We start from the raw sequence: 23,471 nt of genomic DNA on the forward strand, positions 1-23,471 counted from the left end.
AGACAATCAATAAATGACATAAATTTAGAATAGGTAAAATGCTAACTTTTTAGACAGATACTTTATGCAAATGAATCATTTTGTAATTTTTATTAATCTGAATATGTTAAAAATAAATTTGTCTTGAGAAGCCTCCTGGGAGAACGGGAGTCATCTTATAATGAAGGTGGTCTTATACTTGGGTAAACATGATAAATCAATGGAGAATGGATGCTTGACGTCAAGACAGACAGATCTGCTAGTTCTGTCAAGTCCACAAAATCTTACCTACTATCAGGGAAAGACTTCAGTGGCAGCATGTCTCAAGGCGTGATTTACCTTTAAATGGTGCCTGGCCTTATCCTATGCACGTCCAATGGATCCAAAGCTGACAACAAGGAACATGTGACTCTGCTGTTAAACTTACTCCTGACCACACTGTGTTCAAAGGTCCATTGCACAGGCACACAAAACCTGAAGTGCCCACTGACAGTCCTCTAACTACTATTGTGTTAGACCCAGAGCTGTAAGAGATGATGCCTCTAGGCGATGAGGTGATATGCCATTTGGGTTATGTGTGAATGCATAGAATAGTAGTGAAGATTACAATGGCACTGCACGTGCCTGTACTTTTTGTGTGTGTTCAGCTGAAGTTATAGTAGTTAACGGACTCAACAGCAAAGGTTGCAGGTGCCAAGCAACTCCACTCCATCAATGTCATCTTCCACTACAGACACAGTTGCATGCTATATTGACATCTGAGGGAGGCAAACACTGATGATCATCAGGAATGACTGCAAAAACATGTAGAAAACAGCCAATATTTCAGTTGTATTACGTCTTTGATAAGGTTTAGTAACATGTTCAAGTATAACATTATGAAAGTATATTTTGCCCCTCAGTTCAGATGGAATATGTTTTTAGTTTTTATAGACAATCTAAACCAGTAAATTAAGCTTTGCAGGGCAGCCACAAGTCACAGTCAGTGCGTTTTATTGACCGATTTTGCTCTTTAGCAAGAGCCTCATCAGAAACTCTGGATTTTATAGTCTAAAGTACAGTTTTTGGCTAATTACATAGTCGAAGTCAGAGATTACAGCCGACTTAATCTCTGACATCAGCGATGTAACCAACAAACTACTGTACTTTAAACTGTAAATTTCAGAGTTTCTGTTGATACTCTAGTTAAAGAGTGAAACACTTTAGTAAAATATACTGAGTGCTTTGTGGCTGTCCTAAAAGCTTAATTACAATAGTAACCAGACCAGCATTTTCTCCATCTATGCTCCATGAACACTTCTTGATGTGTGGCAGGACTTTATAGCTGGCAGCTGATTGGGGTGTTAATGGCATTCTCAGCCTGGGGTCAGGTAAGATATTTCTGTTTTGGCACATTCTCTTTTTTTCCTGGTGGAATCCAAATCCTACAGTCTACTTATTTGCCTGAGTGTTTGTTTATTTTGCAAAAATCTCATATTCAATGAAATTTGTAAGATATTTATATTTAGGATTTACACATTTAGTTAGTCATAATATGATTAAAATAGTCATTAAAGCAAATGCAATAAGTAAAATTAGGGAAAGGCAACAACTTACCTACAGAGGATTGGTGCACAGAAACACATAATAAAAACCATTAGCTTTCAGGCTCTTCTCCTTTTTCTTGTAAGAGTAAACACATCCACATGCAAAACCACTCAGACACCCAAACGTCATACATGATCCTTGTAGCAGCAAGACTCGAGCACGTACAGCTGGGTGTCTGGTATGTGAATGTGTGTACGCTTACTAGAAAAAGAGCAAGAGCTTGAAAGCTGGTGTTCACTGTTTTTATTACATGTTTCTGTGCGCCACACACCAATCCTGTATAGGTAAGTGGTCATCATTCTCTTATTTCATGTATTTTTCCATCCAGAAATTTCCATTAAAAGAAATACTTAACTCCAGTTTCAGCAATACATGTCCCCAGCAACATACAATGAGGTGACCAAAGTCTTGGGATACCTCCTAATATCGGGCCAGATCTTCTTTCGCCCATTGTAGTGCAGCTACTCGATGTGGCATGGACTCAATGAGTTGTTCGTAGTCCCTGCAGAAATACTGAACCATGCTGCCTCTACAGCCATCCATAATTGCTTAAGTGTTCCTGGTGTAGGATCTTCCTCATGAACTGACCTCTCGATTAGCTCACATAAATGTTCGATGGGATTCATGTCTTGTGATATGGGTGGCCAAACCATTCGCTCAGATTGTTGGTTGGTTGGTTGATTGATTGGGGTTGAAAGGACCAAAAAGCAAGGTCATCAGTCCCTTGTTTCAAATGTGGTTCATTCAGTCCATTTGACATCTCAGGAAAGTCAGAACGATAAAAGGTAAGATGCTGAAAAAGATAAAAGTGCAGTCGGGTTGTCAATGGTAAAAACAAAATGACGGAAGTCAGCAAGAGAGCAACACCAAGGCTATGCTAGGGGCAGAAAATATCCCACCTCTCATGCAGTAGAGGCAAGACTACCTGCTATGTAAAAGTGTTCAACCACTAGAATGTAGAAGTGCGTATTGCAAAAGGAGACTAACCAATTCTAAAAAATGATGAAAACAGAGTAAAAGGGATAGAAAAGAGGATCTTGGCCGGGGGAGGGGGGGGGGGGGGGGGGGAAGTTGGGAATCTCCAAACTCAGCTTACAGTAGGAGACACCCCAACCCTCACTGCCCTGCCCCAACACCAGAGTGAGATTAAAAACCTTAAAACTGGGAATAAAAATCACTTTCATAGAGGAAACTGAGAACCAGTTCGACCACCCGGGAATCGTCAGCCAACATTAAAGGTAAAGTGCGGGGAAGTCTGTACTTAGTACATAGAGCCAAAAGAAGGGGGCATTCCACCAAAATGTGGGCTACTGACTGGTAGGTTCCACAACCTAAAAGTGGGGGTGGCTCATTATGAAAAAGAAAACCATGTTTCAGCCGGGTATGGCCGATGCAGAGACGACACAGGGTGGTTGAGGCCTTTCGGGAGAGGTGGAAGGAAGAACACCATGGGATAGGTGTCACCTTAATCGCACGAAGTTTATTAGACAGGGAGGTAGCCTCCAAAGAGTTGGCCCATGACTGTGCGAAGTGGGATTTGATGTGAAGCCGTAAATCTGCTGCAGAAGGGTTTACAGAGAAGGGGGTAAGTGACTGCTCCGCCAGCCAAACGATCAGCAAGCTCATTCCCCCCCCCCCCCCCCCCCCTCCCCGCCCCCGGATACACACATGGTCAGGGACCCAAAGGAAGTCAATGGAATAAGCAGCATGGTGAAGACCAGCGAGATGGTCATGGATGACCGACACCAAGGGATGGTGGGAAAAACACCAGTCAACAGCCAGAAGGCCACTCATTGAGTCCGTACATAACAAAATGCTGTTGAGTTGGGACTGTTTAATAAAGGTAAGGGCCTGGGAAATAGCTATCAATTCCACAGTAAACATCCCACATGTAGGTGGCAGGGAATGATTTACCGTGCCAACAGAGGGCGTGAAGGCATATCCCACATGACCAGTAGATTTAGAGCTATCGGTGTAAAAAACAACAGCATCCTGAAACTCCCATAAAATTCGGTGGAAAAGGAACGGATCACCATGGGGGAATGGAATCTTTCGGACCTCGGCAGAGATCCATCCGAATTTGGGGCCGAGGAACCAATCAAGGGTGGGTGTTGGGGTGAGAACGTGGGAAACAGTATAAAGAAGGAAGCTGAAAATCACGGTGGAGGGATGCAAGGCGGAGCCCAACCAGTAAACCTGCCCAAGGGCAAGAATCAGGTGGGTGACGTCCATGGTCTGTGAACAGGATAGAATAGGAAGGATGAGTGGGAGAGGAACGGACAGTGATTGAATAAGAAACCAGAAGCTGGGACCGCTGAACAGTAAGGGGGGGGGGGGGAGGGGGGGATCCCAGCTTCAACTAGGAGACTATCAACAGGAGTAGTAGGGAAGGCACTGGTGGCCAAACGGATATCATGATGGTGGATTGGATCCAGGAGGTGCAATGTGGAAGGAGCAGCCGAGCCATAAACTTGACAACCACAGTCCACATGAGACAGCACTAAAGCCCGATAAAGGCGGGGAAGGGTGGAGCGGTCCGCATCCCAAGAGGTGTGGGCAAGGAAGCGAAGGACATTGAGTTTACGGAAACATCCTACCTTCAGAAGTCTGATATGAGGCAGCTAAGTGAGCTTGTTGTCAAAAAGAAGACCCAGGAAATGAAACTGTGGGACCACAGGTAATCGTTGCGCATCAAGATAGAGCTCCGGATCGGGGTGGATCATACGGCGACAGAAGTGGACCACCCGCGATTTTAAAGGAGAGAACTGAAACCCATGTGAGAGGGTCCATGCAAAGGCACGCTGTATGGCTCCCTGGAACTGCTGCTCTGCAGAGGCCATTGAAGAGAAACCAACCCAAATGCAGAAATCATCCACATACAGAGCAGGGGCGACCAAAGGACCGACAGAGGCCACAAGTCCATCTATAGTAATGAGGAAAAGAAGTACACTTAATACAGAACCCTGTGGGATGCCAATCTCCTGGATCCTTGGAGAACTAAAAACAGTACCAACCTGAACCCTGAATGACCGATGGAACAGGAACTGCCGGATAAACAGGAACTGCCGGATAAAAGAAGATCCCTCTCATGAACTGTAAGTAAGATGTGATGGTGGCAAGCCGTGTCATAGGCCTTGTAAAGGTCAAAAAATACTGCAACTAAATGGCGGCACTGGGAAAAAGCCTGCCAAACTGCGGATTCCAAGCGAAGTGAATGATCTATCGGAAGCCACACTGGTAAGGGGACAATATATCCCGAGATTTGAGGACCCAATTGAGCCGGCGGGCTACCATCTGTTCAAGTAACTTGCAAACAACATTTGTCAGACTAATTGGCTGATAGCTTTCGACAAACAGGGGGTTCTTACCAGGCTTTAGTACAGGAACCACGATGCTATCTCTCCACTGAGAAGGGAAGTCACCCTGGAGCCAAATACGGTTAAAAACCCAGAAAAGATGTTGCTGTTGTAGAGCACTGAAATGCTGAAGCAGTTGGTTATGAATGGAGTCTGGGCCAGTGGCCGTATCATGAGAAGAAGAAAGTGCAGAAAGAAGTTCCCATTCAGTAAAAGGTTCGTTCTAAGATTCTAACTGACAAGGGGTAAAACATAAGGCAGAGGCTTCGGCCCGCTGTTTCTGGTGGAGGAAAGTAGCCTGATAAGAGGCTGATGCTGATGATGTCGCAAGATGTTCTGTGAGAGTCAACGGGTCCGTGCAAGGGCCATCCAGGAGGTGAAGGTCCAGGAGGGCAGACTGCCGATGGCAACCTTGGAGAGAGCGAAGTGTAGCCCATACCCATGACATAGGGACAGTAGAACCGAGGGAAGAAACAAAACTTTCCCAACACATCCGTTTGCTCTGTTTGATTAAGTAATGGGCTTTAGCGCAAAGGCATTTAAAGGTAATAATGCTGGCAATGGATGGGTGCCTCATAAGGTGTTGCAAAGCTTGACGGCAATCACGGATGCCAATGGGAATGGCTGTACTCCACCACGGGACTTGCTGGTGGCGAAATGGTCCAGATGAGCACAGGACAGCACGGCTTGCAGTGCGAACAATCACGTCAGACACGTCACGTAGGACGTCATGAATACAACCCGACAAAGAGGGAGACAAAACGACCTGTGCAGTATATAGAGGCCAATCAGCGCTTTGGAAAGACCAACGAGGTAACCTGTCCACCAGGGAGCGGGAAGGGAGTGACAGCACGGCTTGCAGTGTGAACAATCACGTCAGACACGTCACATAGGACGTCATCAATACAACCCGACAAAGAGGGAGAAAAAACGACCTGTGCAGTATATAGAGGCCAATCAGCACTTTGGAAAGACCAACGAGGTAACCTGTCCACTGGGGAGCGGGAAAGGAGCGAGAGAATCAACGGGAAATGGTCACCATCACAAAGGTCGTCGTGTGGCGACCAGTGTAATGAAGGGAAGAGGGAGGGAGAAGAAAGAGAAAGATCAATGGCAGAAAAGGTACCATGACTGGCACTGAAATGAGTAGGGGAGCCATCATTAAGAAGGCACAAGTCGTGGTCTACAGAAACTGGTCTATGAGAAGATCCCGACTAGATGTAAATGCACTACCCCAAAAGGGATGATGAGCATTAAAATCCCTGAGAAGGACGAAGGGAGGAGGAAGTTGCTGAAGAAGGGCAGTTAAAACAGCAGGTGTAAGCGTCGTGTCAGGACGGAGATAAAGATTGCAAACCGTGACCTCAGAGTCCAGGTGGACCCTAACAGCAACTGCTTCCAATGTAGTTTGAAGAGGAATCCACGTGCTAGCAACGTCCATACGGACCAACGTACAAACGCCACCAGAGGCCCGCAGGGGTCTGTCCCGATTTCGACAGAAAACACGGAACCCACAGAGGGTCGGTGAGTGAGCATCAGTAAAATGAGACTCCTGTAGAACCACACAAGCTGCAGAGTAAGACAAAATAAGTGATTTCAACTCCGGAAGGTGGCAGTAATATCCATTACAATTCCATTGGATAACCACAGAATGATGATTCAAATGGGGGTTGAACAGGCTAATGGCAGTCATGCCGCCGGGTCACCATCCGTCACCGACAAGGAGGGGTCGACATCCGTGAACAACACGTCAGGATCAGGGTGTGAAGGTGCAGATGGGACCTCTGGTGACACCAGAGGCTCCTTGTCCCAAGACTGTTTGAGATCGAGGAGAGCTGTGTGGCATAAAGGAGCCAGCTGCAGCTAGATCTGGAACAGAAAGAGATCGGGCGACCTGGGGGCCCACAGACCATGCTTCTCATGGTCGTCATGTGGCAGCAGACCAATGGCCTGGAAGGTGCCGGGAAGGCGTATCCCAAGAGGGGCGCCCTTGACCGGCAGATGCTGAAGAAGTGGGACACTTCTCCAGCTGTGGAGGGAAAGCGGCTCCCGGAGGGGAGGGTGTGAGAGCCGCAGAGGAGGGGGGAGGAGAGGGGTTCAGGACTGGGGTAAGGGAGGGGGAGGAAGGGGTGAAGATGTAACTAAAGCGTAGCTAGATGCCATAGACACAGGGTGAAGAGGTGCATACTTCTTACGAGCCTCAGTGTAGGTTAGACAATCAAGGGACTTATACTCCTGTATCTTCTTTTCCTTCTTATAAACTGGGCAATCTGGTGAACGTGGAGAATGATTGCTATGACAATTAACACACACAGGAGGGGGAACACAGGGAGTGGACGTCCACAGTCACCATAGAGAGCGGCCTGCGAACAGCGGGAAGACGTGTCCAAAACGCAAACACATAAAACATCACATAGGTGGTGGGATGTACGGCTTCATGTCACATTGATAAACCATAATCTTTACTTTCTCAGGGAGGGAATCCCCTTGAAAGGCCAGGATAAAGGCACCAATGTCAATGCAATTGTCCTTTGGACCCTTTTGAACATGCTGAACAAAGTTAACACTCCGCTGTCAGAGATTGTCCCGAAGTTCCTCATCAGTTTGAAGGATGAGGTCCCTGTGAAAAATCATACCTTGAACCATATTCATGGACTGGTGGGGGGTAATGGACACAGGTATTGTGAAAAGATGGTTACAGGCACAAAGGGCCGCAGACTGGGCAGCTGAAACAGTTTTGATCAACAACGAACCCGATCGCATCTTGCTTAGAGAGTCCACTTCTCCAAACTTGTCTTCAATGTCTTCCGCAAAAATTAAAGATTTGGTATTGGTGAAAGTATCCCCGTCAGTCCTGGTGCAAACCAGATAGCGGGAGAAAGGTTTCGCACCTTGCTGACGAGCTTGACCCTCCAACCAAGGGGTAGCCATGAAAGGGAAGGCTGAAGGGGCAGGCCATTGCCGGGAGTTCCAATGCTCCAGGACGACAAGCAACCCCTCCAAGTCTTACATGAGGAGGTCACAGCTCAGGTATCATAAGTGTGATCCCAGTGTTTTCAGGGGGCTCAACCAAAAGGGTACACAGCGAACCCACCACACGGGCTGGCTACCATGCTGGCTATGCACCCTAGCATCAGACAATGACACGAAGGAAAAAGTGGAATGAACTAGAAGGGCAAACGTTGGAGACACTAGGTAAGGTGCTCTTCCCCAAATGGCTCACGTTATGGAAGAGAACCCCAGAGGGGGACCAGAGAATGCCAAAAGGATGAGGTTATTATGCAACAAAACCAAATTGCAAAGTCAACATAACCAGCATAGTGGGGCCAACTTAAACATGGACACCAAGAGAGGAAGAGGAAGGGCAAAGGGGAAGGAGCAAGGAAAGGAAAGGAGGGGAAGGGCAAGGAAATGCAGCCCTGGAAAGAAGGAAGGCTGCAATAACTCAGGGCCCCATGCTCTCCACGCACATACTCACGAAAGGACCATGAGCCCCTGGGAGGCACTCAAATTGTCCTGAATGTTTTTCAAACCAGCTGCAAACAACTGTGGCCCAGTGACATGGTGCACTGTCATCCATAAAAATTCCATTGTTGTTTGGGAAAATGAAGGCCATGAATGGTTGCAAATAGTCTCCAAACATCTTTAGTCAATGATCAGTTCAGTTGGACCAGAGGACCCAGTCGATTCCATGTAAACACAGCACACACCATTATGGAGCTACCACCAGCTTGTACAGTGCCTTGTTGACAACTTGGGTCTATAGCTTGATATGGTTTGCGACACACTTGAACCCTAGCAATAGCTCTTACCAACTGAAATTGTGACTCATCTAATCAGGCCATGATTTTCCAGTCATCAATATGGTCATGGGCCCAGGGGAGGTGCTGCACGTGATGTCGTGCTGTTAATAAAGACACCCATGTGGGCCATCTGCTGCCTGAGCCTATTAGTTTGCAGGAGATTAGTGTTTAATGTTCTATTGACAACAAGGTCATTAGACACAGAGCACAAGCTCGGATTAGGGAAGGACGGAAATAGAAAGTGGCTGAGCTCTTTCGCAGGAACTATCCCTTCATTTGCCTTAACTGATTTAGGGAAATCATGGAAGGCCTAAAACAGGAAGGCTGGACGCTGGTTTGAACCATCATCCTCTCGAATGCGAGTCCATTAATGACAAATTTTGCTGCACTTCCCTAACGGGTACATTTGTTCTGCATCCCACATTGGTTTCTGCAGTTATTTCATATAGTTTTGAAGTCTGTTAATTCCTGTCGTGTGGTTACAATCACATCGGAAACCTTTTCACATGAATCACCTGAGTACAAATGACAGCTCCGCCAATGCACTGCCATTTTATATTTTGTGTACGCGATACCACTGTCATCTGTATATGTGCATATTGCTATCCCACAACTTTTGTTACCTCTCAGCTTTGTACTTATTTAAGTAGCAATATGCCCCAGAAATGTTTAAAATAGGAAATTTGTCAATAATTGTAAATCCTTGAGGTGAAGACTCATTCAAATGATATGAAACACTTGCATTCATGAAATTCAGTAAACATCACCTCTCAAAATTCCTAAACCAAGCCACAGGGAAATGGAGAATTTTCGGTTTCTTACCATTAAGACTAATGGTAGGCACCTCTAGAGTACCTAGTATTTATTACTACAAACAATTCTATCATCATCAGTGTTCTGACCTGACATTTTTAAGAACTTCTTATAAAAATATAAATCGTCTGTTTATCATTTAAATCATTATCATTTAAAAGTTACATCTGGAATATGCATAACAACAGTCATTAGCAGGCAACCAAAGAAGCAGGAGGCCACTCCCTGCATACCTCTTGCTCATGCCCGCAACATCCTCGAAGTATGGCTCACTTTCAGAGACATGTTACACCCATGCTGCATAACAAGAATTCACCTGCATACTCCTTATACTTTGTGCTCTCTTATTTCTCAAGAAATCAAAAGAAACATTTTCAAAATTTTCACATGCAGCCTTCTCACTGCCATGTAACATTTCATCAAATTACTTGTCTCTCAAAAGCTCTCAAATCTGTACACAAACACAGAAACCCTCTTTGACTTTTGATTCACTCAATCGTGGACATTTTCCCCTCAAGTACTTATAAACTTTGGCTTTATGATTCAGTTTCTTCACAAAAGTTTTCATGAGTTATATAAAAATCACTTTACAGCAAAACTTCAGGACAAATTACAATCACTACCCCTTCAGTACTAACTGAAGTACAATAAAGTATTGAACATGTATGACCTGCACTTTGAATAATATTTTTATACTGTTCATTCTTCTGATATGTGACAATTATACATACAGTGACAATACATTTCTTCTATTTTTCTTTATTGATGAAAACCTCATAAATAACAAACCAAAATTCAATTTTCTTTCTGACATTCATTGTCAGTGTACTGGAACTGACAAAATTTAATTGGTTTCATGCAGTTTACGTTTTCACTGTTGCACGGCGTTACCTATTTAACTATATACTTTGATACTCTGTAAGTTGTCTTTCTTTCTCATGCCGTCATTGTGTCTGACCCAAGGTTCTGGGCAGCTTTTTCATAAACCTCCCCATTTCCTAAACCTTGCCAGTCCTTTTCCTTCATCCCTCTTCCTTCCCCTTCAAGCCCTCTGCCAGGAGGAGGAGCCAATGACTCTGAAAGCTTGACATTTTCTTAACTTTTATATGTGTTTTCTCCTGCCACCACTCAGTGAGTACAATTTTTATCCATCCATGTACAGGTTGATCAAAAAGGACTCTACAACTTTGGAATGATAGTAGAAATTTGTTTAGATAACTTACAGAATCGTTAAAAAACTCATTTTGTAGCAAACTACCCAAAGTTTCACATAAAAGTGTCAAGTGTCATTTTGATTCGATGTGACTACCATTTGTTATCTGGCAAACATCCCACCAGTGATCGATTTCTTTCCACACTCGTTACAACAAATCAGGTGTAACTTGTTCAATGGCACTGTAGATTCGATTTTTCAGGTCGGCTAAATTGTTTGGTAGGGGAGAAACTTACACACCGTCTTTAATGAAACCCAAGAGAAAGAATACCAATGATGTCAAGTCCAGGGAGTGAGTTGGCCACGCAATTGGCCCTTCATAGGCAATCCACCAACCTGGGAATTGATTATCGAGGAAACCTCGAACTTCTGCGAGGAAATGTGGTGGTGGATCGTCTTGCTGGTAGTAAACCATCCCATCTCTGTCATCTTCATCGATCAGCAGAATTAAAATTTTTCAAACGTATCCAGACACACAATACCAATGATAGTTTTCTCCATGAGGAAGAAAGAGACAAGTACCTGGTGATTATCATGCCACAGTGAATGGCCCATTTCAACCAAGTTTTTGTATCAGGAATAAATTGTAGGCCTGCTGGAGGCTCTTCAGCATATTTGGCGCAAAATTTATGCAGAAAAGTTAGTGCAGAGTTCGTTTCACGAAACCAAAACAAACAGCAAACAGGGTCCACACCATGGAAGCAGCCATTTTAACTGTTCACTATGCTGGCGCTCTTGGTGGCAGGATGGAGTACTGATGTACTAGGTGATTTAAACTTGAGGTTTTTTACTACAAAACAGCACATCCACTGATTCTATAAGTTATCTCAATAAATTTCTATATCATTCCAAAGTAGTAAATTCCTTTTGACTCATACTGTGTATTATATTTGTAAGTTGACTGTTTTACTAGCCTATGCATTATCTGTCATCATGAACTGTACCTATGCAAAATGGAGGAGAATGTTGAATATAGATTCACACGTGAAGATGAGGACAGATTTGGAGGGGGGGGGGGGGGGGGGGGGGGCACTGTGAGAGCTAGATTCATTGTTTATTTCAATTTGTTAACTAAACATCACTGTTGATGCACTACATGTCACTACCAGAAATCTATGCTGTTATAATGTGAAAAATATCTCCAGAATAGGGCTGGTGCCATTCAGCAGTACAACCGATGTCCGGCAACAACAGTGAGAAATTTCTGTACAGATCAGGTGTGGCAATTCTTGTTGCACATCACACTTATATGTGTCCTTCAGCCACAACACCGGCAATGAAGATATTATTGTCTCAGCAATATGCCTTGTGGTTGTTGCTCGTTTCTGTTAGTATTATACTTAAAATAGCACTTATCACTTTTCCCATTTTCTGTAATAATGCAATCTTCCAAACCATAGCAAATTTTACAAATAAACATTAATCCTTTTTTAAAAAATATTAAAAACGAATAATTTTAACACTGCTGCTATGGCTGATAGGTATTTCAGTCTTTTTACTCGGTTATGAGTAAAAAATAAGAAAAAACACCTGTTATAACCGATTCGAAACATATGCCGAAAAATATTGGTTATTTGGAACTAAGTTACTGGTTTTAACAGGTTGGTTTTTTCCCCACCCCTACTCTGAACTACTGGTTTTAGACAGTTTTTCATGCTCCTTTAGGGAAATGCTGGAATGACCACCAGTTTTCATGTCAAAGAATACAATAAGCAAACATTTAAAATACGATTTCACACAGAACAAAGTTTATGCGATTCACAGACAGATACTGCATATGACTTCCCTCCCTTAGGTTACCTTGATAACTGTGGTGTCAGAGAGGCCATCCAGGCACAGATTCAAATTAATGGAATTAAATTTTCTAAGTTCTGAAAAAGCAGAACCCTTAATGGACGGGATAAATGTTTGGGGAAAAATATGGGCATGTACAGAGACACACAGATTGTATGGTAATTTTTTCCTTACTTAATACGCTAATAGAGCAGAACAGAAAATCAATATACTCGTTACATTGTGCTGCATACTGTACAGTGTCTAGTGGAATATACGTGTAGGTGTAGTAGACCTTAACTGAGCACATCTGGGATTTCTTCGAGAGACATGCAAGCCTTGTACCCAGCTCCAACCAGTCTTCATCTGTGGGCAGGAGTTGAGCACCTCCCAAGCTTTTGATGCCTTCTGGGAGCCACAGTGCAACTCGTCCAGGACATGACTTGGAAGATGTCTCAAAGTCAATTTCTCGTGAGTGTAAGTGTTATAAAGAAAGAACCAATTTGAAAGAACTGTCAACAATTTCAGACGGTGAGCACCGACCTACATACTAGGAAGGTACGTGTAATGATCTACATCTGCAGCTATACTTCATAAGCCAACTTATGGTGAGTGCCTGTGGGTACTTCTGGTCCAATACAGTTTCCAGAACCCGATCTTACAAGTGTTTTGTAAAAGACTTGTTACGTGGATAAATGTCTCCCAGCATGGACTCTGCTTTTCCTACAATTTGATTTATATAGTCATTCTAATTTAGGTTACTCCAGGCGGTTACTCCCAGGAATCTTATGATTGTTACTGTTTACAGTGGTTTATCACCAGTTGCACATGCAAAGAGTCTGTTCAGCTGTTTATGCACAAATGTGTTCCATTGTTTACATTCAGGCTCAACTGACAGCCTCTACCAATCACCAGTCTTCCGCAAATCTTCCTGTATTACGCTAAAGTATTCTGGCATAGCAGTTTTGCATAAAGAATTGTATCTGCATCTACATCCTTACTCCGCAAGCCACCTGACGGTGCGTGGCTGAGGGTACCTTGAGTACCTCTAAGTTCTCCCTTCTATTCCAGTCTCGTATTGTTCGTGGAAAGAAAGTTGTCGGTATGCCTCTGTGTGAGTTCTAATCTCTCTGATTTTATCCTCATGGTCTCTCTGTGAGATGTACGTAGGAGGGAGCAATATACTGCTTGACTCCTAGGTGAAGGTATGCTCTCGAAACTTCAACAAAAGCCCGTACCGAGCTACTGAGCATCTCTCTTGCAGAGTCTTCCACTGGAGTTTATCTATCATCTCCATAATGCTTTTGTAATTACTAAATGATCCTGTAACGAAGCGCGCTGCTCTCCGTTGGATCTTCTCTATCTCTTCTATCAACCCTATCTGGTACGGATCCCACACTGGTGAGCAGTATTCAACCAGTGGGCAAACAAGTGTACTGTAACCTACTTCCTTTGTTTTTGGACTGCTATTCTTTAGGATTCTTCCAATGAATCTCAGTCTTGCATCTGCTTTACCGACGATTAATTTTATATGGTCATTCCATTTTAAATCACTCCTAATGCCTACTCCCAGATAATTTATGGAATTAACTGCTTCCAGTTGCTGACCTGCTATATTGTAGCTAAATGATAAAGGACCTTTCTTTCTATGTATTTGCAGCACATTACACTTGTCTACATTGAGATTCAATTGCCTTCCCTGTACCATGCGTCAATTCGTTGCACATCCTCCTGCATTTCAGTACAATTTTCCATCGTTACAACCTCTCCATATACACTACTGGCCGTTAAAATTGCTACACCGAGAAGAAATACAGATGATAAATGGGTATTCATTGGACAAATATATTATACTAGAACTGGCATGCGATTACATTTTCACGCAGTTTGGGTGCATAGATCCTGAGAAATCAGTACCCAGAACAACCACCTCTGGCTGTAACAACGGTCTTGATACGCCTGGGCATTGAGTCAAACAGAGCTTGGATGGCGTGTACAGGTACAGCTGCCAATGCAGCTTCAACATGATACCACAGTTCATCAAGAGTATTGACTGACGTATTGTGATGAGCCAGTTGCTCGGCCACCATTGGCCAGACTTTTTCAATTGGTGAGAGATCTGGAGAATGTGCTGGCCAGGTCAGCAGTCGAACATTTTCTGTATCCAGAAAGGCCCGTACAGGACTGCAACATGCGGTCGTGCATTATCCTGCTGAAATATAGGGTTTCGCAGGGGTCGAATGAAGGGTAGAGCCACGGGTTGTAACACATGTGAAATGTAACGTCCACTGCTCAAAGTGCCATCAATGCGAACAAGAGGTGACGGAGACGTGTAACCAATGACACCCCATACCATCATGCCGGGTGATACGACACTATGGCGATGACGAATACACGCTTCCAATGTGCGTTCACTGCGATGTCTCCAAACATGGATGCGACCAACATGATGCTGTAAACAGAACCCAGATTCATCCGAGAAAATGACGTTTTGCCAGGTTCGTCGTTGAGTACACCATTGCAGGCGCTCCTGTCTGTGATGCATCGTCAAGGGTAACTGCAGCCATGGACTCCGAGCTGATAGTCCATGCTGCTGCAAACGTCGTCGAACTCTTCGTGCAGATGGTTGTTGTCTTGCAAACGTCCCCATCTGTTTATTCAGGGATCGAGACGTGGCTGCACGATCCTTTACAGCCATGCGGATAAGATGACAGGCATCTCGACTGCTAGTGATACGAGGCCGTTGGGTTCCAGCACGGCGTTCCGTATTACCCTCCTGAACCCATCAATTCCATATTCCGCTAACAGTCATTGGATCTCGACCAACGCGAGCAGCAACGTTGCGATACGATAAACCGCAATCGCGATAGGCTACAATTCGACCTTTATCAAAGTCGGAAACGAGATGGTACGCATTTCTCCTCCTTACACGAGGCAACACAACAACTTTTCACCAGGCAACGCCGGTCAACTGGTGTTTGTGTATGAGAAATCAGTTGGAAACTTTCCTCATGTCAGCACGTTGTAGGTGTCGCCACCGGTGCCAACCTTGTGTGAATGCTCTGAAAAGCTAATCATTTGCGTATCACAGAATCTTCTTCCTGTCAGTTAAATTTCACGTCTGTAGCACGTCATCTTCGTGGTGTAGCAATTTTAATGGCCAGTAGTGTACCACAGCATCATCCGCAAAATGCCGTAGTGAACTTCCGATGTTATCCACAAGGTCATTTATATATATAGTGAATAGCAACGGTCCTACGACACTCCCCTGCGGCACACCTGAAATCACTCTTACTTCAGAAGACTTCTCTCCATTGAGAATGACATGCTGCGTTCTGTTATCTAGGAACTCTTCAATTCAATCACACAATTGTTCCATATGCTCTTACTTTGTTCATTAAACGACTGTGGGGAACCGTGTCAAACGCTTTGCGGAAGTTAAGAAACACGGCATCTACCTGGGAACTCGTGTCTATGACCCTCTGATTCTCGTTGGCGAATAGCGCGAGCTGGGTTTCACATGATCGTCTTTTTCGAAACCCATGCTGATTCCTACAGAGTAGATTTCTAGTCTCCAGAAATGTCATTATACTCGAACATAATACGTGTTTCAAAATTCTACAACTGATCGACGTTAGAGATATAGGTCTATAGTTATGCATATCTGTTCGACGTCCCTTCTTAAAAACGGGGATAACCTCTGCCCTTTTCCATTTTTTTGGAACGCTACGCTCTTGTAGAGACATATGGTACACCGCTGCAAGAAGGGGGGCAAGTTCCCTCGCGTTCTCTGTGTAAAATCGAACTGGTATCCCATCAGGTCCAGCGACCTTTCCTCTTTTGAGCGATTTTAATTGTTTTTCTATCCCTCTGTCGTATATTTCGATATCTACCATTTTGTCATCTTTGCGACAATGTAGAGAAGGAACTACAGTGCAATCTTCTTCTGTGAAACAGCTTTGGAAAAAGACATTTAGTATTTCGGTCTTTAGTGTGTCATCCTCTGTTTCAATACCATTTTGGTCACAGAGTGTCTGGACATTTTGTTTTGATCCACCTACCGCTTTGACATAAGACCAAAATATCTTAGGATTTTCTGCCATGTCAGTACATAGAAATTTACTTTCGAATTCATTGAACGCCTCTCGCATAGCCCTCCTCACACTACATTTCGTTTCGTGTAATTTTTGTTTGTCTGCAAGGCTTTGGCTATGTTTGTGTTTGCTGCGAATAGTCTTGTGGAAACCATCATTTATTGATATATGGAAACGATAACGACATTATACGAGGATGGTTTCAAAGTTTTCGGAACGGAATAGAAAAAAAGGTATTTACATGACTGCAACTTTTTTTATTTACGATGTAGTCTCCTTGTAGTTTAATGCACTTGGTCCAACGATGTTCCAGTGCCTTGATCCCATCTCGAAAACGAGTTTCCTCCAGGCCTGCAAAATAGTTGTCAACTTCGGCCATCAATTCTTCGTTTGAAGAGAATCTTCGTCCACCAAGAAAAATTTTCAGTTTTGGGAAGAGATGGAAATCTGAAGAAGCCATATCAGGTGAATAAGATAGGTGTGGCAACAATTCATACCTTAGTTCGTGCAATTTTGCCATTCGACGGCACATGTGTGCGGGGGTGCGTCAAGAGTCGCGGCACCCATCTTGTAGACAATTTTTTTTCATTTCTAATTCTTCAGTTAAAATGTGATATACCCTTTCAGATGATGTCTGGCAAGCGTGAGCAATTTCACGCACTTTCAATCGGCGATCCTCCATGACCATTTTGCGCACTTTTGCAATGATTTCTGGAGTAGTGACACATCTTGGCCGACCACTGTGCGGATCATCATCTAAGCTCTCCCGACCAAATTTGAAATCATTTGTCCACTTGGCAACAGTTGAATATGAAGGAACATAGTCCCCCAGCGTATTCTGTAAATTGGCATGAATGTCCTTTGCTTTCATACCTTTCTTTACGAAGTACTCAATCACTGCTCGAATCTCGATTTTTTCAATCTTCGCAAATCACTACGCGGGAACAACAACAGAGCCACGTCACCGTCACAGCTCTCTTCCAAGAGCACTGACATAGCACGTGTTTACAGGCAACAGTCCAATGAATATCACGTGAACAACTCGTTCGATAGCGATGACCTCTCGTGATGATTCGTAGAAACTTTTCAAACCACCCTCGTACTTCAAACTTGTCAGTGCTTCCACTGTCAACGAATGAATTACATGTAATATGACTGTTTTAAAAATTTACATAATCAAAACTATTTCGCTTGACTTACTTCGTTGTCCAAAACATAGACAAAAAAAATTGTTATCACAGATATTTCTGTGTCGAGGCAAAGAACTACACAACTAGTTGTCACAGGTAATGTCCATATTGCAATGGTTATTCTCTGTTTGCTGAGGACGGATAATTTGACTTATCTTTGCACGTCATCATTATCATCACCATGTATGTCATCTTCTGTTGCAAATGCCTGTTGAATTTTCCATGCATTACAGTCCTCAGCTACGTTGACCCTTCATGTTTCCTAATGCCATTCATCCAGCTTCAATTAAGTCACTGTGACGTCTCTGTCTGTCACTATTCCCAACAAAGAACTTCCTCAGTCCATCTACCATGTATTCACCTGGCTACATGTCCGCCCCCGGTAGCTGAATGATGCAGGCAGGGTAGCTCAGCGTGTTCGGTCAGAGGGTTAGCTGCCCTCTGTAATAAAAAAAAACAAAACTGAGTTAATACATCAACAACGAATTAAACGGATGTCTTACGACGTCCGCCCCGAGCTGATGCAACGAACAAAAGTGAAAAAAAAAGTGGACAGCGCGACAGAATGTCAATCCAAAGGGCCCGGGTTCGATTCCCGGCTGGGCTGGAGATTTTCTCCTCTCAGGGACTGGGTGTTGTGTTGTCCAAATCATCCTCATTTCATCCCCATCGACGCGCAAGTCGCCGAAGTGGCGTCAAATCGAAAGACCTGCACCAGGCGAACGGTCTACCCGACGGGAGGCCCTAGTCACACGCCATTATTATTACCTGGCTACATGTGCTGCACGCTTCCATTTCCTTTTCATTAAAATCATTATTATGTCTTTCCTCCCATTTGGTACCTGATCCATTTGTTTATTTTCTGTCTCTCCTAATTATTCCCAGTAAGTGCCTCCTCATGATCAGTGAGCAACAGTCAGTTTTTTGATTTTTTTGTTTTAAAGGGTCACGTATCAGTGGCATAATTCAAAACAGTTAAACTTTTAGTTTGAGATACACTGGAAGCTTAAGTTCGAAATCTATTTAGTTTTACAAAAGGTTCCCAATCAATTTTTAATCTTCACTTCTTTGTTTGTCAATACAGTTGTGGTCTTCAATAACCCTAAATACAAAAACTTTGTCTTTTATGACTTAATAATTAATTTCTATAACTTTCTTATCTAAGTGCTGAATTTATGTTACTTTAGTCTCCTTATAACTGATTTTTCATTCTCACTTACAAACAAGTTCTATTAAGTTTTTCCATTCTGTGTTGGAAAGTGCATGTTATTACTACAGACATTACTTCCTCCCTCCCCAAGTCTCGCGAAATGACCGCAACGAGAAAATCCGAGAAGTTAAATCTAATATGGTGGTTTACCGACAACCAATCTATTCCCCCTAAGCACCATTCGCGAGTGGAACAGGGAAGGTCGGGGGGCGGTGGGTTGTTGGTGGGGAGGGGGTGGGGGTGGGACGTTGTGGTACCTTTAGTATCTTCCGCCACACTCTGTAAGGTAGCTTGCTGACTGCAGGCGTACAATCCGAGAGAAATACGTGCACACATTGAATAAGAGGATTGGAACTTAAATAGTGGCAACTATTTACTCACAACCTATACAAAACAGTCACATGTTTGCACCTGTTGCTGTCCTTCAAAGTAGTCATCACCATTGTGTAGGATCCGTTGCCAGGGATGTGGAAGGCGTAGTATACCGTCAGCAGAGCCTGTTCTGTTGATGGTGCGAATGGAGCGGTCTAACGTTACGGCGATTCTCGTGTACGACTGTGATGGTGTTGTCCTAACGCATTACGCTCCTCCGCTGCAGACGGTCAATGCACACTATTACTGTTCGTTTTTGGAGCATCACCTGCGGCCAGCTATGCGAAAGAAGCGGCGACACTTTCTGCGCAACTCACCTATCATTTTGCACGACAACGCGCGGGCGCCTACAGCTGCTCTATTCGGTCTCTCCAGCTCACTGGCAACGTATTCTACACAACGCTGGTGACTACTTTGAAGGACAGTTAACAGGTGCAAACATGTAAATCTTTTGCATCGGTTCTGAATACACAGTTGCCACTATTTAAGTTCCCAGCCTCGTACATTCTTCTGTGACAGTCCCCAGTAGTTTAGTTGTACGTCATGGCTGCGGTGGAGCTATTCCTCGAACACAAAAACAGGGCAGCAGGCGGTACTTACCTATGTCGACCGTGTCGTCTGTGAAGGGGTCAACTCTTCCCGGGAGGGGGCCAGCTCTTCTGGACTCATACTGGAGAGTGGCTTCCAGCCCAGTGTAGCGCTCCAGGTACGTCATGATCAGCTCGTACATTTCCACCGGGTGGCTGGGGCACATGTAAGTCACAAGCCGCAGCTTCTGCTTCTTCTGGTTGCTCATGTTGGTCGCTGAAACACGAATTTCCCCATGAGCTGCTCCATAATAAATTACAACAGCGATCAAACATACATAATTTACATTTCAACTTATGTCAGAAGAAAACCCCAACGGGCTTGCCGCAGTGGTACCACCGCCTCCCGTCAGATCACAGACGTTACGCGCTTCGGGTTTGGGTAGCACTTGGACGGGTGACCGTGTGGGTCCGCCGACCGTTGTTGGCAAGCGGAATGCACTCAGCCCTTGTGAGGCCAATAAGCTACCTGATTGAGAAGTTGCAACTCCGGTCACGAAAACTGACAACGGCTAGGAGAGCTGTGTGCTAACATCGTGCCTCTCCATATCCGTATACAGTGACGAACATATATTTGAGGATGACACGGCGGTCGGTCGGTACCGTTGGGCCTTCCGACGCCTTTTCGGACAAGAATTTAGAAGAAAATGATGAGTTGTAAGTTTGGCCTCTCAGTACATATATTAAAAAGGATTGTCAGCTGCTTATCTGCTGGAATAGAATAGTATCACAGTGTGACAGTACATAAACATAGCAGCATCAATATATTACGACGCAAATCAACTTACCAGCAGGGAACAAATGTTGATTTTTACCTCGTTTAATTTTGATTTCTAAGAAGTGGCACCATACCCTGAACGATTTGACGCAATTAAAATAATTTCTCACATTTAATTCTTTATATTCAGGGTCTTTAAATCGAAGAATCGATCCCTGCACGATAGTGAATAGTAGCAATATGTTCCAAAATGCTGCAGGCGAGAACGCAGTTTTTCAGAGGGTCATATCTCGGGTTCTATTGATCACAGAGGTAAGGGATCAAATGTTTTAGATAGTCCTTGGACTAGCGACCATTTGTATACCTATCGGAAGGAAAGTAATATCGTAGCTATCCTCCAGTATAGAGTCATAATTTAAACATTACACACTCTCTCCAGCCCAGGCAAACTGAGGAAATCGTTTGGTTCTTTCACATTACGGCCGACCGTTCTGGCCGTGCGGTTCTAGGCACTTCAGTCTGGAACCGCGTGCCCGCTACGGTCGCAGGTTCGAATCCTGCGTTGGGCATGGACGTGTGTGCTGTCCTTACGTTAGTTAGGTTTAAGTAGTTCTAAGTTCTAGGGGACTGATGACCACAGATGTTAAGTCCCATAGTGCTCAGAGCCATTTGAACCATTTTTTTACATTACGTGCCCTCTGTGGTAGACTTTAGACAGCTTATGAAAGCGCCATTTGTTCGCGGTGGTTCCTGAGAAAACGCCGAAAAAACATGAGTTTTTTGGGTACTTAAAGTTCCAATTGTGAATATAACCTCTTCTACAATATGTATTCATGCCAAACAGTTGAAATTTTTACCGTGTGTTATCGCAGAAGTTCGAAACATAAATAACCATAGGAAATGGCTCAAATTGTAACTGTACGTTGCTTAGACCTTTATCTAGAAGCGCAGTCTTTCTGTTTTCTAAAATCTTTATCCGATATTGAGGTACATCCGAAAAACAATGATTTTTGGGTACCAAAATTACTAGTTGTGGGGATGGCAACTTCTATAATTTCTATTCATGACAAATAGTAAAAGTTTTTCCATATGTTTTGAATATGATGTTCTCAGGCATTGTCGAAACGTTTTTGGATATCATTATCCGTCACGGAGTTCCACAAGTTCAAAGTTATCGCTCTTGCCCGCGTAAAATATGCGCGTAATACCCGATCTGATGCATAGTTTCAACTGACGTGAAAACGCGGCAAGGGTTCTGGGATCATCGCAAGGTTGGTTGGTTGGTCTCAAAGAGGGAGGCAAGTGACCAAACTGAATCGCAAGGATTCTGAGGCCACAAAACTATGTTTCTAGTCGCCATTTTTTCAGCAATGAGACTTTATGACCCTCTGTCTCTGTACAATGGGCATTTCATGCCTATACAGTCTGTCTTGACTTGGAGATTATTCGACAGAGCCATCTAGCGGGGTAAAGACCTTACAAAAATTGTTTTGTCACAAGCAATTCTTTGTAGGTGTAAATCAAACACCGCATTTTTAGTATACAGTAGATGTAGCCTAAAAATGTGCATTTTTGTGTAAAGTAACTTGCGTTGGATTGGAGACGAGGTTGTGTTCACGTTATGTAGTACTTATTTGTTGTATACACGAGGGGCGTTCAATAAGTAATGCAACACATATCTTTGCTCGGCCAATTTTGCTTGAAAAAAAAAAAAAAAAAAAAAGCGGAATTTGTCGTGGGACATCGTGGAGTATTCTCGCTTCAGCCTCTATATCCTCATGAAGCTCTGATAGGTGGCGGCGCTACACGTAACCTTCAAAATGGAGTGTTTAACGGAGGTGCGTTCCAAGCAGAGACGTTTAACTGAGTTTCTTTTGTCGGAAAACCAGAGTACAGCACATATTCATAGACCCTGCAGAGTGCGTTCGTGCCCCTGACATTGAACAAAAGCACGGTGAGTCGCTGGGCGAGGCGTCTCATCATTGCAACAAAGTTGGGGTACTCAAAGGTGTGTGCCCACTGCGCACTAAAGAGAAACGAAGGACCATCTACGCCCAAATGCTTGCGCGTTACGAGGCTGATCGCAAAAATTTACTGTCGAAATTCGTCACAGGCTACGAAACATGGGTCCATCACTTCGAACCGGCAACAAAACGGCAATCCGTGAAGTGGCGCCACACTAGCTCCCTTCCGAGGAAAAAGTTCAAAGTCGCACTCTGAGCCTTTAAAGTCATGGCGATGGTCTTCTGGGATTCAGAAAGGATTATTCTGTTTGATGAATTCCCACACGGTGCAGTAATCGACAATGAAGTGAATTGTTCAACCCTCAGACAACCGAAGAAACGACTTCTGCGTGTTCGTCCCTTTAGAAATGCAAATGAACTTCCTTCCCCATGACGATGCAAGGCCTCACACAAGTCTGCGCACACGAGAGGAGCTCACAAAGCTTAACTGAACTGTTCTTCCTCATCCACTGTACAATCCGGATCTCGCGCCTTCCGACTTCCATCTATTTTACCCAATGAAGGACGCATTCCGTGGGAATGCAATACGCGAATGGCGGGGAGGTTACTGAAGCAACAAGACGTTGACTCCGACGTCGACGAGTAGAATGGTACCATGTGGGCATACAGGCCCGCCCAGTATGTTGAGAAATACAGTTTTGTAGCCAAAAGAGTGGGGAATAATATAGTGTACTGGAATCCTGAATAAAATCAACCTGCTTTCAAAAATAAACGTGTTGCGTTACTTATTGAACGGCTCTCGTATGTTCCAA

At 44.0% G+C, this 23,471-nt stretch overlaps 1 protein-coding gene across 2 annotated transcripts in view; it reads right to left on the bottom strand.

The window, feature by feature from the left end:
* LOC126411141 (uncharacterized) overlaps window positions 1-23,471 on the bottom strand; it is a 160,462-nt gene that overhangs the window by 39,247 nt on the left and 97,744 nt on the right. For both annotated transcript variants that reach the window (XM_050081342.1, XM_050081341.1), the window contains exon 2: window positions 19,991-20,194. In XM_050081342.1, coding sequence (XP_049937299.1) covers window positions 19,991-20,186 — 196 coding nt within the window. In that variant the 5' untranslated portion in view covers window positions 20,187-20,194. The remainder of the gene's footprint in view (window positions 1-19,990; window positions 20,195-23,471) is intronic.

The sequence above is a fragment of the Schistocerca serialis genome, chromosome 1 (genome assembly GCF_023864345.2).
Source record: "Schistocerca serialis cubense isolate TAMUIC-IGC-003099 chromosome 1, iqSchSeri2.2, whole genome shotgun sequence".
Classification (NCBI taxonomy): Eukaryota; Metazoa; Arthropoda; class Insecta; order Orthoptera; family Acrididae; genus Schistocerca; species Schistocerca serialis.